The following is a 17,062-nucleotide window of genomic DNA, read 5'->3' as shown; positions in this document are numbered from 1 at the left end:
CTATGTGATATATCAGTGCCTGCTTATTTATGTATTGATTTATTTGTGTTTGTTTGCTTGAACTGTGTGCTAGCGCAAAATGCAAATTAAACATATGCATCTGAGTCACTGTCTGAATTTAATGGCAGGACAATATTTTATTGGTGTTTCCAACCCATGATGAGATTTCCCCTTTTGCCTTTCCAGTGCTCATTTTTATATTATAACGTACCATGTTTGTGCAATAGTGTATATTTAAATATACACTAACAATCCACATTCATACACCTTCAATCTAATGAGCACATTGTTTCATCAGTTTTCACCACAACACCTGAAGTACTGCAAAAAGCTTCAATATGAAACATTAAATCTCTGATCACTGACTAAATCAGACACCCATGGTTTAAAAAGAAGAAGACGGAAAGAGGAATCATTATCTGTTTCCACACAGATTGTGATACAAGGGTACTAATTTTCTGTTTTCTTTTTTTTTCTAAGCAAGTGTTCCAGAAGGAAGGAGTGCTGAGAATGTCCTTCTCATCTCATCTTCCGCAGTCGTAGTCTGTTTTCTTTGTCTCGTTTCTTCAGCACGCTGACAAACTGACTGAAGAGATGTTCCTGGTCTTTTTTTTTCGGAACCCGTTTGAATCGCTGGTCTCTGCCATACTTCTCAGAGAACTCCTTGAATGTTGACCTGTGATGCAATCCCGTAGAACCACATTGTACAAGTTTGTTTACCTGTTCTTTGGCTGTCCTTGTGTTTAACTAAGCTTTTCCACCCACATAATGAAAAATGCCTCGTGATAATTATTGCAATCTCAAACGCAGACATGAGGAAAACAAAAGTTAGGTCAGCCATTTGAGTAAAAACATATTCATTGAAGACTGTTTGTCATGTGATGTGATTATGTGATAGGAACTCTACAGAAATGTTTAATTACATTGCCTCATCCTGACAACAAATTAATTTGCTTTGCTGTATGATTAAATTATTTCTGAGTAGCCTACTTTGTCATCTTGACCACAAAGATTTGATGTAGAGCTATGTTCACTCACTGAGCAATGTATTGGGTAGACCTGTACACCAGCGTGTTAATGCAAATATTTAATCAGCCAATCATGTGGCAGCAACTAAATGCATAAAAGCATGCAGATGTGGTCAAGAGGTTCAGCTGTTTTACAGACCAAATGGGGAAGAAATGTGATCTAAGTGAATTTAACACAGAATTATTGTCGTTTGTGCCAGGAACTCAGAAATCTCAGAAACTGCTGATCTCCTGGAATTTTCATGCACAACAGTCTCTAGAGTTTGCAGAGAATGGTGCAAAAAAACTAAATGCATCCAGTGAGCAGCAGTTCTGCGGGCAAAAACAAGTTATTAATGAGAGAGGTCAGAGGAGAAAGGCCAGACTGGTCAGAGCTGACAGGAAGGTGACAGTAACGCAAATAAGCACACATCACAATAGTGGTATGCAGAAGAGCATCTCTGAACACACAACACATCAAAACTCTAAGTGGATAGGCTAAAGCAGCAGAAGACTGAATGAGTCTAAAAGATAAGTCTAATAAATACCTAACAAAGTGTAGTCACTGCACAATGCTGTTAATACAGCTGATTGAACAACCATGAACACAGACACCAGAAATAATGACTGCATTTTCATTATATACAGTTTACATTTTACCTTGATGTAATTCTTGAGTCCTCCAGAAGTTTGCGAAACTCCTCTTTTGCTTGTTGTTGTTTGCTCTTTTTTTCTTTATGCTCTTCTTTCATCCTCATCTTGACAAACTGCTCAAAAATCTAAAATGGGGGACAGTGACAGAAGTCGCCTTGTTGTGGCATTTTCATCCTAACTGCTCGACTGCTAAAACCTCAACTCCATGTTCACTACTTCTAGTAAACCGTGTTAGACATTAACAACCCATGCAAAAGATAGTTTATCTCTTCTACCTGTTTTCTTTCATCAGGACTCAGTAGGAGATATCGAGGATCAAACACGATTTTGTATAACTCTTTTTCCCAGGTTGAAAATGCTGACACCTACAACCAAAAAAGTCCCATTAATTGAAAACCGTTTATAGCTTATACATGTGTACTAGAGCACACATACGTATAAGTATGGAAACAGGAATAATATGCTTTGCAATATAAAGAAAATGTGGCCAGCCTAAATGTAATTAGGAGCTAGCTAGGTGACTGAATTTCCACCCAGCTAAATCATATAGTCAAATAAGCATATGGTCTGAAACTGAATTTGGGAGAATAAACGTTATCTCAGGATAGCTCTATAGCTGATAATGTTGCATGGATCTTTTATAGTACATTTTCACAGTTACAGTAAGTGCAATTTATTTACAGATTACCGCAATATATGGTTTTTAGGTTAGATAGCCCTGCTGAGCATTGGGTTTTTTGATCTTCTTTAAATTGTCGGGGTTGGGCTTTGCAATGTGGGAAATACAAGGATGGGATGCTAGCCACCTCATTTGTCGCTGATGACACAAAGTACAGCGGCGTTTAGCCCACAGAAACCCAACTTGTCGACTGAAGTGAAAGGTTGCGTTACCCCTCTTTCGAGAAGCATGTCTCTGAAGTGGGAGATGCGCACTTCTAAAGGGAGTGTGGTGCGACCAGGCGATATTTTGGCACTTAATTCCTCTTCTGCCTTCTGCTGATCGGATTGCACAGCAGGCTCCTCCATTCTAATGCACGACACAGAAAAGCACAGTCTGTCAGCAGTAAGAGCCAAGGTCCTCCAACTCTGAACTCAGTGGAATTCACAAGTTGATGCCGTTATAATTTATCTTAATTTAATCACAAGCGGCTTGCTTCAGTGTAAACCACTGAAAGTGTGTGTTGTGTGTGTGTGTGTGTGTGTGTGTGTGTGTGTGTGTGTGTGTGAAGACTTGAAGGGATCTGTTGTGTTATTATTGACACTCAAAGCTTGCAGAATATGTGCCTACAGATGAAGGTTGAAGAATATGAATTGCCAAAAAAGTCATGATATCTCTGCAGGAGTTATTTCACAACTTTTTGTTTTCTGGTTTGGCTGCAATCTTATGATTAAATATGTATGAAACAGGCTCTTGACTAATTAACAGAAAGTGCACAGTATGCTGGAGGTATTGGTCTTTTGTTAAGAATAGCATGATGGCTTATCCTAAGATAATGTGGGGACAATATTGAAAACATAAAGTGCTCCAAAATGTCTTTGTCTGGGTATGTTTTTGCTCAAATCTAAAATTGCTCTGCATCATTTTCAAATTTGACGTGAACAAGCATTTTAATTTGGAATTTAAATGAGTAGTTTGCATGCAGCATTTAATTTGCACCATTCATTCACAGAATGTGTTTTCAGAATACGATGAAATTGGAAGCCTATTAGATATAACAAGCTATTAAGCTTTTACCAGGGCGGTCTTTACCCATTGGCCTTGTAGGAGTAGTCCCATGTTTCCCAATAAAAAATCCTGCTACAGCAAACCAACATTTTGCTAGCCAACCAATGTGATAATTGAAGTTTGAAACCAAAAAGACCAGTGGATCCTGTTTCTCAAATATGAAGCCTTTGCCAGCAAACAGCACAAAACTTTACAAGTATAAATAACACATCCATCACAACACAGGGCAGTTCTCCACGTACTTATTCCTCTTGATTATCTGCTCCACACTTTCGTCATCAATCAAGGCTGAGCTGGATTCCTCTCCTGCTGGAGGAAAACATGGCACACGTGAGGACACTTCCATGTAGCCAATACTCTATTTTCTGTATTTGGATACATTAAAGGTCCCATATTGTGGAAAACAAGATTTCCCTTGCTATGTGGAGTTGTAGGTGCTATATAAGTAAATACTGTGAAAGTATCAAAATACAAAGTCCACAAATAAATCCACACAATCCGTATTAATGAACGAGCCACTTGGACTTCCGTAACTTTATAATGTCACAACAATAAGCTCATTTGCATATGTCCGCCTTCAGCATGGCCCACCATGCAGCCCGCCAATCAGAACAGAGGTTCACTGATATCAATGAGCCTTAAAGACACGGTCACTAATACAGCCTGTTCTTGGTAAAGTTCATGAGAGTTGCTGGAGAATGTAAAACTGGATAGAGATTATTTTGGCTACATAAAACCACTATTTTTATGGATATCAGGACCTAAAATAAAACACTGGAAAGGTACACAATTTTGGACATTTTAAGGTGATGAGCCAATCATGTGGTAGAAGTATTGCCCAACCAGGAATAACAAATCTGATGTGTGCAAGATTAGCCTAGATGAGGGGACCCTCTCATTGCTCCCCTGCTGGTTTTTGGTGTGTTTCAGCACAAGAGATACATTTCTAAGTCTTTCATCGGCTAAAGAGTCCACACACCTTGTTCTCAAGGCCTTAATTGGCTGCTGATTGAAAGGAAACCACAAATACCAGCAGACACTGTGGCCCTCCAGGACTGGAGTTTGACACCCCTGGCCTAGATAATAGTAAGCCATGACAGTATAAAATAAAAAAACAGCAGGAGAGCAATGAGAGGGTTTAGACCAACTCTAGTCCTGGAGGGGCAGAATGTCTGCAGGTATTTGTCAGTTCCTTTCAATCAGCAGCCAGTTGTGGCCTTGAAAACAAGGTGCGTGGACTCCTTAACCAATTGCTGACTGAAATCAATCGCTCCTGAGGAAACACACTGAAACGACCCACACCAGAAATTCTACCTGAAATTCAGCATTTACTATGATGAATGAATCATAATGTCTAAATGTTCATATTGATCATATTCCAGGCAACAGCCAGGCAGCCACTGACGCCAATATAACAAATATTGTTGGATTATTAATTTAATGAATCTACATCTCTATCATATTTCCCGGATTCAACTGAATTTAGACCTTGTGATTTTAAGCATTTTATTTTTCTTCATGCAGTTGAGCTCACACAGACGTGAGTCAGAGGAGGATGCTCCATACACATTGAGCTGCCAGGCCGTGTGCACCTGACTGATCAGTGAAGGTGATTGTTGAGTGATCAGGTCACCCTGGCCAACTAAAATCCTCCCTTGGGGATGCTTCAACCAATTATGTGTTGCCCCGGAGGCCTGCTGGCCGTGACCAGCCAATCCACACACAGGGTGGAACATCGTGCAACCCTGTTACTCACATTTACATTTGCCTTTTACTTACTTGTATTAACTTTTTTATTTATTTATATTCATTTCATTCAGCAGAACTCTCCAAACTGTTTAAAAGCCAAACTCAAGTTAAAATGTCCAAGCAGGCATCTCATTCCTCCTCACAAGACCACATCGTGACTGTCATCTCTTTGCAGAGGTTCAACAAAGCGTAAACTGGCAGATTTACAGGTAATTAATCATATTGGCCATCCACTAATTAGATGACAAAATAAACAAACATAAAATAAACAGCACACTTCTTAAAACCCTTTCACTGGCTGCTTGTGATGATTCTCAAAGACAGCTTGTCCTGCAGGGCAGGTATGGTATGATATTTTTGTAGATAAGCTTGCATGTTTTATTCCACTTGCCTTTTTTTCCGCCTTGAGCAGTGGAATTGCTGCATTCCAGCCTGGCTTTCTGCTGGATTTAGTTTTTTGAAATATTTACCATCATATGAAATTCTTCCGAGTAAAGACTGTAATGAATATTCACACAAGCTTAATCACAGCTGTGAAAACTGACATGCTACCAAAAGGGATTAAGGTCTTTATATAAACCACTGTATCACCCAGTATATTTTTGCATAATGCTGTTGGATTTATGTATTTTACTTAGCATCCTTATTTGTTAGGCTGTATGTTTACGAAATGCATAATATCTAGCTGTTTGCATTTTACTCGAATAAACCATTTAACAGACTATTTGTAATTCTGGTAGCATAATGGTTAGGGAAGATGCAAGATTTATTCCCAGCATGGATGTTGCCATTGGACCCTTGAGCTTGGTCCTTAACCTGTTCAAGGAGTATACCATGTAACATAAATAAATACAATAAAATAAAAAGATCAGTGTGCTTGATATGCAATATCGCATGGGCATACATGTTCCCCGGTATCTGTGATTATGACATCCTTTTACTGAAACGGTTCGCTTCAATTAAGAGGGAACGGTGGTGGGATTCCGCAAACCATTAGCCAAATCATCCTCTTTAATGTTCTCTACCAGGGAGAAAGGCAATGAGTGTCATCAGTTGTTGAGTATCACGAGTCACTGATATGATTCATTCAATGACTCAGTTCTTCTACACGTAGAGATTTATCATATGGTCTGTCCACCACAGTGCCTGTAGTTTGCCATCAGTTTCCTGTGGAAAATGGTACTCTAGGATTATGATTTTCTAAGGAGATTGCACATTCACCTCCCTTACCATCAGGAGTGTTACTTCAGAACATAATGTCAAGTCTGGCAGGCAAATATCAGAATATTTATTCATCTGTACAGATACAACAGATTAGTATTTGGCAAGAATATGGGACAGGATATCAACAGCCTGTGTGTGTGTGTGTGTGTGTGCATGTATGTGTGAGTGTGTGTCTGTGTGTGAATGCTTATTTACAGTCACTGCAGGTTAAAGGGCCACATGCAGCAGCGTTCTCTTCCTGGTTTTAGTATCTAAAACACCCGCAAAACATTCACAAACAGGATTGACATAGGTATATAAGTCCCTGACCTCAGCCCCAGAATCCAATTCCTCCTCCCCCTCCTGCAGTTAGCTCTGTGTTAACATGGTCAGCTCTCAGTGTTAACATGGTCAGCTCTCTGTGTTAACACTGACAGCTCTCTGTGTTAACACGATCAGCTCTCTGTGTTAACACGATCAGCTCTCTGTGTTAACATGGACAGCTCTCTGTGTTAACATGGACAGCTCTCTGTGTTAACATGGACAGTGGCAAAAGTGTAGCTTAAATGGAGAGATTACAATAGTGAAGGAGAGGAAGAGGGATTGAGGAGCAAAATAACCAGTAAATAACAAACTAGCAACTAACTCATTTAGAAGATCAACATGGTTCTCAAAAGGTGTCCAAAGGCTTTTGGCTCAGTCTCAAAGAGGCAGATTATATGGGCTCAGAGGTTTATATTTAGCAATGTTGTCCAATAATTATGCAAAAACATAAATGGCATGGAAAAATTGCAGTTAAAATATGCATAAAATGTGCATACTTCTTCCAAATTCTTCTAATATTTTTTACTTGAATCATCATGGAACATAAATCGAAAGCTTCAGAATGATGAAAGCTGAAAGACAAGAATATGCATGATAGCCTTTACAGCTAGCTCTGAGGGGACATAGTACATGTAAAAAAATTGAGTTCAATCAAATGGTGTACGGCAAAGCCAATACTGAAAAACAAAACCATCAGTTATATTTGCAATAGGTATGCAGAAGTCATCGGTCACTGCAAGCCCTGGAGAGAGGCGACCATTCTCTCTGTAGAAAAATTCAGTCTTCCAGACCAATTACAGAAAGTGCAATCTGCCACAGCGGGTACTTTAATAACCAAGTCACCATAATGAGACACTCACATGAGGGAATTGAAACATAACACAGCTAACAGATTCTGAAATCCTTTAAAACAGTTTTAATGATGCTAAAACCACCATTGTCACTAATAGAGGGGGATTTCTATACTGCCAGGCATATCCTCTTAAAAATCGGCAATTCGTTTTTGTCCCACAAAGAGATGTGGTCTCTGGTTGTAATTCAATCTCAGGAAGCATATATTATTCGATACTGAAACCTACACTGCAAGCGACATTTGATATGAATACAATTCAAAGACAGCATCTGAATAAAGAGGAAGTTTTGACCATCAGTATGATAATGTACACATCCAACCCGGCCAGACTTCTCACAAAATGTTAATATAATTCCTATTTTGGTTATTCCTACATCTGAAATAATGCCAACACAAACATTACATAATAAACATCATCACATTTGAAATAAGCAAATAAAATGTATTGTATTTTTGCCAAACAAATGAAACAAAACAATTAGTGGCCTCCAGTGTATCCCATTATGGTCATACTGTCACTCGGGTGTTTCAAGAGTAAGAATTATTGTGTCCATGTTTGCTTTTTAACAGTGCATTAAAAATCACTTCCAAAATTAGACATGCTGGCACTGTTTCAATAAAGCCATAAATGTAGAAATGTGATCACTGCGCAGCTAAATGGCTGCATGAGATGGAGATATTGATGGCACATTCTATTTAAACCCATTTCTCGTTTTTCTGCTTGCGTGAAATTTTGATTTTTTTATATTCAAATTTGCCTTCGGCATTTTTTATTTTTAATACAAAGCATGATATAGCCTGGTAAAGCACTCCGGAGAAATTGTCACAGTCATAAGAACCTTATTTGACGCTTCACAAAAACAGCGCCAGTATCCCTAACAACCTGTAAAATAAATAAAGGAAAAAAGTAGTCTCCTACTTGATTCTTCCTTTTTGCGTTTGTGCGGAGGGTCTTTCATAATCCTGCTGAGATCCCCGCGGCCTTTTAAATCCACTGGCTTTTCCCACACTGACAGCTGCATGGTGGGATTGAAGAAGAACACTCTGTCGTCTCCAGTCCACACCACACACCTGCGAACACAGGGCGGACAGGGGGGGGGTGTCGGGAGTTACGTCTCGCCGTTTCATTCCCCGTGTATCAGAACAGCGGTTCTCAAAAAGCACCCATGCAGAAAGGGGGCTCATTCTGTCAGCCTGTTTACGATGGCAGGCGTCTCTTTAATGCGCGGACCGGCAGGGTTTATTTTCTAAAAAATCCGTGCAATGCTACAATGCCCCTGCTCTGCCCTTGAGGAATGGATACTGAATTGCTTCAGTAAATCTTCCCTGCCGTATGAATGGGTAATGTCTGGGTAAAGCTGCTTGCCCTGGATAAGGCTGACTGCTCTGCAAATAAGGAAACGGTGGGGAATAAAAAAAAAATCATTCGAAAATGACATTTACCAGGGTGATCCGGGGACAGGGGTCGATGCCACTGGACGCTTGTCTTTCTGGGTGCCGCCCGCCTCCGTGTTGATCTCTAAAGGGTCATCCTGATGGGACACGTTTAAAAATGCCCTCAGTAAGGTCAGATACAGGCGTTTATGTATCTCAGCTAATAAAAAGTTTGGAATCACACAGAAACGTTTTGACTTTTATTCACCAAGGTAGCATTAAATGGAGGAAAAAGAAACGGCCAAAAACACTGATAATGTTACAAACTACTATTTGCATTTCAAATAACTGTTCTATTCTTTAAACTTTCTGCTTCATCAAAGAATCCTCCATGTGCAGCAATGACAGCTTTGCAGATACTTAAGCATTATAGCAGTCAGGTTCTCAAGTTCTCAAGCAGTGAGACTCTCAAATTGAAGATTCACCCCGCACTTCCTGTAGCACCCTCCCATATGCGTGATTGGCTTGTAGGGCACTTTTCACAGACCTTAAGGTCAAGCTGTTCCTACAAAAGCTCGATAGGGTTTAGAGCAGGTGATTGTGCAGGCCAATCCATCAGCGAAAATACTCTAGCTGATTGCTTCTTCTCCATATAGTTTTTTGCATATTTTATAGCTCTGCTTCAGATCATTGTCCTGCTACATGATTAAATTGGCACCTACTGTATCAAGTGTTGACCACAGTGGATGGCAAGTCATGATAAAATAGTGATAACCTTGCTGGTTCAGTATTCTCTGCACTGTGTACATCTTCCACCTTTAAGCACCAAAGCTGCCCCACGCCATTGAATTTCCTCCACAATGCTTGACAGATGGTGTTATCCTTTTGTTTGCTCTTGGTCTCACATGTTCTTCTCTTAGATACAAACACTTCAAATTTAGATTCATCTGCCCATAATACACCTTTCCAATCTTTGTCCTCTTTTGCCCTTGTTTGAGAACTGGCTTTCAGAAGTGACTTTTTCTTTGAAACTCTGCCGATATGGCCAGGATCCCGGAGTCATCTCTTAGCTGTCGCAGATGAAACTGATGTGTGGCAGGTACTGTTCAATGAAGCTGCCAGCTGAGAACCTGTGAGGAGTCTGTTTCTCAAACCAGAGACTCTGATGTACTCGTCCTCTTGTGCAGTTGTGCATCTGGGCCTTCCACCTCTCTTTCTCACTGTCCTGGTGGGACCCAGTTCACGCTCTTATTTTGAAGATTGTGGTGCCTTTGTATGAAATCTTCAGTTTCTTGGCAATCTCACACATAGAATCTCTCAAAACATTTTGAGAAAGCCGCTTATTTTTGGTCACTTTTGAAACCAAAATTTAGCTTTAGAAATGCCTAGTACACTGGATTAATCGCAAATGGTAATTGGGCTTTGAAGTCATATGGAAAGATATGTTATTAGTAATAGCGATTCATAACATTATCAATGTCCTGGCTGTATTTTTGACCAATTTAATGCTACTTTGGCGCATAAAATTATCAATTTCTTTCAAAAACATAAATGTTTCTCAGTGATTCCAAAATTTACGTTTAATAATAATTATACTGTAATTATTATCATGTATATCGGCAGTATTGATCACACAGGAACAACATCTCTTAATTTTACACATTTACACATAACACACATTACATATGATCTCCCAAAAAGCCAAACTGTTTCTCTGTCAATCTTAAATTCTTATCAAATTACATATTGCTACATAGCAGAACTAATACTGAAAGGACATTGTAATAAATGCATGTTAATTAGACATACATATAATTTTTTTGCTACTTACAGTACACTACCTATGACATAGCCTTAATTTGGACAGATGCAAAAGCAATACAAACCCCATTATTGTTTCCACCCAGTGCTGGCTTCTGGTCTTCACACAGGTCCAGAGTTGGTTCTGGTCGTATCTCTGAACTCTTATCTGGGAGGACGGAGAACAACACTTTCTTCTGCACTTCACATTAACGACATCCAACATGCATTTCAAAGTTAGGAATCTGCAGAAAACATAGCAACAGCAAGCACCGATATGGTACGCGTTCAGTAGTAGTCATGCAAAACACAGAGGGATGATGTATGGTTGGCAGTTGTGTTCACAGGAGTGGAAACCGCAGTGGAGTGAGCAGTGTGTGTAGCAGAAGCCTTAATCGGCTGAAAGGCAAAAGCCTGCGAAGGACACAAACACACTGACAGACTGAAAATAAATATTTGCTGCTGGTGTCTGTCTATTGCCTAGGAGCGGTGATTGTCCAAGTGTCACCATACACTGAGGTACACATGCAAACTTGTACTATAAACCTCTCTTTCTGTAATCTAAAATGTTTACCCCTGTTGAATGTAAAAGTAGTTCTGACAGTGTTAGAAGTCCTAAGTGTCTATTGTAAGTTAAAGGACACGCAATGTAATGTATGTAAAATTCTCTCTCATCCATAAGCAGACAAACACTTCTGTCTCTCAATGCATAATGATGCAGTTCTAACCTGGCACTGGTTGACCAATCCAGTCGGTGGCCACAAACTTCACTGCCGGTGGACAGAGCGAGGTTACCGTGGCAACCTGCGTTGCCGTTACCGGGCCAACCTGTCTGGACTTTGACGGCCCTGTGTAAAGAAAGGAAACATTTTAGGTGAGGCCTGTTTGAAAGTAATTCTACCGTGTCATACAAAGGACTACAATCGCCCTGGTGACAATGGAGGAACAGGCTTATCGTCATTTAATTCAATGTGTTAAAGTCACTAATAGGAGCTTGTCTCAGCCTATATTGATTGTATACAAAGAGCTCTGCTCCCAATAGCCCTAACCTCATGTTTCCTTGGTTTTGAACCTGTGAACATAATTAGCTGCGGTTGTTGTTTCTTTGCTAGTAATTACTGAAGTTATCCGCTCAGTGACACATTCTTAATGATTTACTTCTCTTTACGATAAGTTCTCTGTTGTGGTTAGGCTCCAGATCCCTCCAATTACGTAAAAATATACTGTAAATATACCAGTTATTAAAAGCTTTCCACTATTGATGCAATTAAGTATTCTCATTCATGAATGTATTTTTTTCATCAGGAAAGTTAAAGGACATCCCATGGTGCACAATGAAATGACCACTGCCTGGCCCATGGCACAATGCCTGACTGCTTTACAGAGGGAGGAACATCTATGAACACTGGCTCGAACATTTTATAGTCACTCACTTTTCCTCTGAAGGCTCCATCTCCAATGACCTGGACAGAATATGTCTGCACAAAAAATGAAAAATAAAAACAATAAGGAATTCCACTTGCAAAGTCATTGATGCCAGTGAAACTTTGCTCACATGGTTTGACCACGAGACAAACCTATAGGAAAGGGTTTCTCAAGAGAGTACCCTGGAGGGCCGCAGTGTCTGCAGGTTTAACTCCAGCCCTGGAGGGCCGCAGTGTCTGCGGGTTTAACTCCAGCCCTGGAGGGCCGCAGTGTCTGCGGGTTTAACTCCAGCCCTGGAGGGCCGCAGTGTCTGCGGGTTTAACTCCAGCCCTGGAGGGCCGCAGTGTCTGCGGGTTTAACTCCAGCCCTGGAGGGCCGCAGTGTCTGCGGGTTTAACTCCAGTCCTGGAGGGCCGCAGTGTCTTCTTCAGCCTGGTTAACCTTTTTTACTACGTGGAACACACTTTAATTCTTCTAGGGTAGTGGTTCCCAACCTCAGTCCTGGGCCCCCTCTGTGTATTCTGGTTTTTGGAATCACAGTTGCAATCCCAGCATTCTAACATGTCATTATTTTGTCCTAATGACTGTATGTGCTCTTCATATTTAGATGGATTTTTGTCAGGAATAGCTTTGCATGCCTTGTGGAATAAGAATCCCATGTTCACATTGTGTATTGTGCTTAATACGAAGATCTCAAAGGCATTCGCGTTGTCTTTGTGATCTTCATTATCTACCAAATCGTTAGCTTTAGTGGCCATGTCTCAACACTTTCACCAATTAGGAGTCACTGGATTTGTCACCTCATTTTGTGTAGTTGTGTAGTTTACGGTAGCACAATGAACACAATGTTAACATGGCATGCGTCACCATTTCTGACATAATGTGGCTTAAGAGGGCAAATGATCCATCTCAACATGAAAAGTAGCTAATTAAGAAAAGAGTAAGAACTTGTTAAAATTCTGGGACTGCAGCTGTGGTCTGAACGAAATGTACAGGCACACACAGGGGTCTCCCAGGACAAAGCTTGGGAGCCATTGTTTTCAGGTATACAGTACAGTTTATTATTTCAAGTCAACAACACAATGGAACAAAACAAATCTACTTTATTCATTTTTATCACTTTAAGATTCAATGGAGCCTTCAGAACCATACAGAGAATGCACTGAGTTAGCAATACAATCACAGTGATATTGACTCACTGTGTGTGTGTGTATGTGTGTGTGTGTTCTACTACTGTGGGTAATCATGTTATTGTATTGTTTCACATGTGAGAAATGTAAGAACAGTGACATCAAAAAACACTGAAAAACATATTCATGTCCCAGTAAAATTGACATGCTTCCCATGATGACTTAGTCATGCATGCACCCTATTGGTCTATTGATCATTCTAGCAATGTACACATGGGGAAGAAGGACTTCTGCAGCCCAAGTGCCAATGTTTAATCTCTCTTGCAGTTGGGAGATTATTTACATCCAGATGTTCAAATGCTACTAATGCTTTGATCTTGACTGACGATTCCCCTCGCAGCCAAACTCTGAATGTGTGCAGTCAAACAACATCTGTAACTGTATTGCATTTAACAAGGATCTTCTATCTGCAGCCAAAGACACAGGCTTGTTTTTAGCAATGCTATTCTCTAGCCTCAGTCAGAGACTATCCCCCTGCTGTGGACGACCAGCTGCACTTAATAGCAAATATAAAAGGGTAATAAAATGGCAGAAAATGTGAAAACATAACACTTAAGTTGCAGTTACCTGCATATTCCTCTGAGTGCATGGTTGATTATACAGAAGCAAATGGGCAATTAATGATTACAGTGAAATTAAGTGGTATTAGTGCTGGAAAGAAAGGTGTTACAGAAAGGTCTGTAATGGGGGCATAAAATATTTAGCCATGTATGCGTTTACAATTTTGCATCAGGCTTCAACAGTTGAAACCATTAATTCTGGTATATTATGTATGGAACAAGTATATTATGAGAACTATAGTATCTTTTAGAGTAGTTTGACCACCTCTGGCAGAACTGTAATAACATAGTAATGCTATAATTAATACACAATGGTCTTGACATGATCTAAGTCACTGTCCTGGTCTTATCGGTTCTAAACTTTAAGCTACGCAGGAAATATTTATTGGCAGTAGTCATTATGTCAATGTACATTATATGTGACTGATGGAATGGGTGGATTAGTGATTTTACTGGGATTGTAGCATTAACTGCCATGAAGACTGCAAATCGTGATACTGTATGCTAATCATTTAATTCAGAAGACATTCCTGTATTCATCTACTTCCTCGCTAAATTTTTAAGGTACAAAGATTCTTTGTGTTAAAACATTGTTACAAGACCATTGTAAATCCCTTCCTATCATTGAAAAAGGCTCACTGACATGTTAATTCACCCTCTGCCTGTGTTTATAGTCCTTAAATTCGGGTTTCAAAATATACAGTTGACGGCCCGATACTCTGTACCAAAACATTATAACTGTACAATAATTCAAGTTCATTTGTTGAAAATTGGTTCTAATTGCCACAACCACTGGAGTTCCAATGTCAGCGTGTTTACAGAGAAGGGGGAGGGATAAACAGTGCTGTGGTTTGAGCATGTTTGTTGCTGCAAACCTTCACCTTTAAGTATTTAGCTAACTCTTATTCAGACCAACTTACACAGCTCACTTTTGTAAGTGCCCACAATAATGTCTGGGTGCTCCCCAGGAATAAAACCTACAGTATAACCTCAAGTATTGTGCAAGATCAGTTTGCTAACCATTAGGCTATATTGCTGCTGTGCTATTCACTGTATGAAATGCAGTTCCTTTGAGATTGGAATTCTTTGGATGAATGTAGCCCTGCTACATTGTGTTGCTCAAGCAACCACTTCACTATTATGTCGTGAACCGTTCGATCAAGCTGAAGTGTTCTCTAACCGAAAACAATCCCTTGTTTTAAAATCAGGTTTTAAGGAGTAAATCCTGACTTTTTTGAGGAGGGATCACCAGCTGTACTGTATTTCTGTCAGCAGATGTACATAAACATCATCGTTTCTTCAAAGGTTTGAAATGTGAACAGCTTCAATGTTTAATATGAAAACTGGCAGGGTCTGAACCCTGAAGAAGTCACTTCTGGGTTCAGCATTTTTGTCCCTTCAACGGCAATGACAGCAAAGAGACAAAAAAAAAAAGTTTTTTTTCAGGTTATTTTTCTAATGGCCAACTAGAAATCACCATCATACCTGCACTTCCTGTGTCCCAAAGGTATGAATAATTATGCTATTTTACCATACATTTGAATAATTTATCATTTAATACAATCTATTTCAATTACAATACAGACAGTGCATTTGTAATCGTGTCTCTCTCTCTCTCACCACTGTGACAGCAAGCATCATACAGTAAAACAGGATCGGTTGGTGCTTGTCACACACTACACATTTACTGTAGCTACTGCAGAATGCCGAGCTGCTTAAACAGCATTACAATGGAAGGTTCACAACAATGAGATCCCCCTGAATGATTCATAATTGGTTTCCACGAAAATGAATATGTCTTTATGATTGTAGGTAGAATCTGTCAAATTTTATCTTCAAGCATAAACAAACCTTTGTTGATTAATGCAAGCAGCTCAATTCCTATAATATGCACCAGTGATCCATGATATTTCTTATTTCCAAACACGATTTCATCAGATTTTTAGGCAAAATGCGATATTTGCCACATCATAAGCAAACTCCAATGGAGACAGACAAAAAAAGAAAATAAGTTATGTCACATTTGTATTGGTTGCTCAGCCTTGGAAACATGCATATTATTATGAACAATTACTGCCAGGTGTTACATAAATTATTTTAAAAACCAAAGAAAGTAGTTAATAAGAAAATGTAATCCATATTAAAATCAATTAATATTAAATGTAAGTTTGCCTCTGGTGGAACAAATATTTGAAATTATGAATAAAATTCGCATTTGGACATCATCCAAATTATTTCTAGGACGACTTCCAAACACCTGCATGCAGGCTGGTTACAGATGCCAGTCGTTTTGCAGAGAAGTTAAAACTAGAAGAAAGTCCAGCAGTTTGAACAACATGGAACAGTAAAACAGGGTAGAGAGAAAAACAAACAACTGAAGTGCCATTTGCCTTTCTTTCCTGAGCCCCCATCCCTAGTTCACCCTGTCTTAGCTGAGCTCCGTGAAGGAATTATCTGGACAAGTACTTTGCGTCATGCTTCAATACATTTGCAATTCATGTTTACAATCTGCAGCAAACAGTTGGGTATTTATTTATTTATTTATTTACTTTAACAAAGAACACCGTTCATGTTAAGGCTGAGATTGTGTGTGTAATAAGAAAGAAAGGTTTTGTATTTTTAGATTAGTTTGGGATCGACTCAATGGGCCTCATGCAAGAACATTTTTGTATTCTCGTACTTTATTCGTTCGATGGGCTCATTGTGGTTTTTTTTGGTTTGTTTTGTAATAAGAAAGAGGGTTTGTATTTTTAGGTTAGTCTAGCCAAAGCAATCAACTCAATGGGCCTCATGCAAGAATGTTTTCATATAACTAATTGACCACAGAAACATGATGAATCCCACTAATTAACAAATCAGCGTGTATCAGGGTATCAATTATTAGCATAAATGACGCCCCAGAAATGCCATATAAGGCTAGGTGTGGCACCCCATTGTCTAGAAATAGCATTCATAAAAATACTATCTACAGTTAGAGTAAGAACAAGAACAAGAACTACGAGTTTGGAGACATCAAAAGTGACCATAAGCTAAAGCATTTGTGAATTTCAGTTCACTGAAAATATTTAGTATAGCTAGAATTAATAGTTGACAAGTCACTACCAATAAGCCATCCATCTCCATGAGGACCTTGAGCAAGCACAAAGGAGTACTGCACTCCCCCAGCAAGACGTAAATAAATAATCTATGCCATAACTA

At 39.4% G+C, this 17,062-nt stretch overlaps 1 protein-coding gene across 1 annotated transcript in view; it reads right to left on the bottom strand.

Moving 5' to 3' along the window:
- Window positions 1-273: 273 nt before the first annotated feature.
- LOC133118607 (transcription elongation regulator 1-like protein) overlaps window positions 274-17,062 on the bottom strand; it is a 58,420-nt gene continuing 41,631 nt past the window's right edge. The window contains exons 5-13 of the mRNA XM_061228719.1: window positions 11,419-11,538; window positions 10,777-10,859; window positions 8,960-9,048; window positions 8,436-8,587; window positions 3,630-3,696; window positions 2,553-2,688; window positions 1,937-2,026; window positions 1,668-1,786; window positions 274-676 (exon numbers count right to left, since the gene is read on the bottom strand). Of these exons, the coding sequence (XP_061084703.1) occupies window positions 520-676; window positions 1,668-1,786; window positions 1,937-2,026; window positions 2,553-2,688; window positions 3,630-3,696; window positions 8,436-8,587; window positions 8,960-9,048; window positions 10,777-10,859; window positions 11,419-11,538 (1,013 nt within the window). The 3' untranslated portion in view covers window positions 274-519. The remainder of the gene's footprint in view (window positions 677-1,667; window positions 1,787-1,936; window positions 2,027-2,552; window positions 2,689-3,629; window positions 3,697-8,435; window positions 8,588-8,959; window positions 9,049-10,776; window positions 10,860-11,418; window positions 11,539-17,062) is intronic.

The sequence above is a fragment of the Conger conger genome, chromosome 18, assembly GCF_963514075.1.
Source record: "Conger conger chromosome 18, fConCon1.1, whole genome shotgun sequence".
NCBI classification, from domain to species: Eukaryota; Metazoa; Chordata; class Actinopteri; order Anguilliformes; family Congridae; genus Conger; species Conger conger.
The sequence above is the reverse complement of the archived record's forward strand: the minus strand, read 5'-3'. Positions and strand labels throughout refer to the sequence as shown.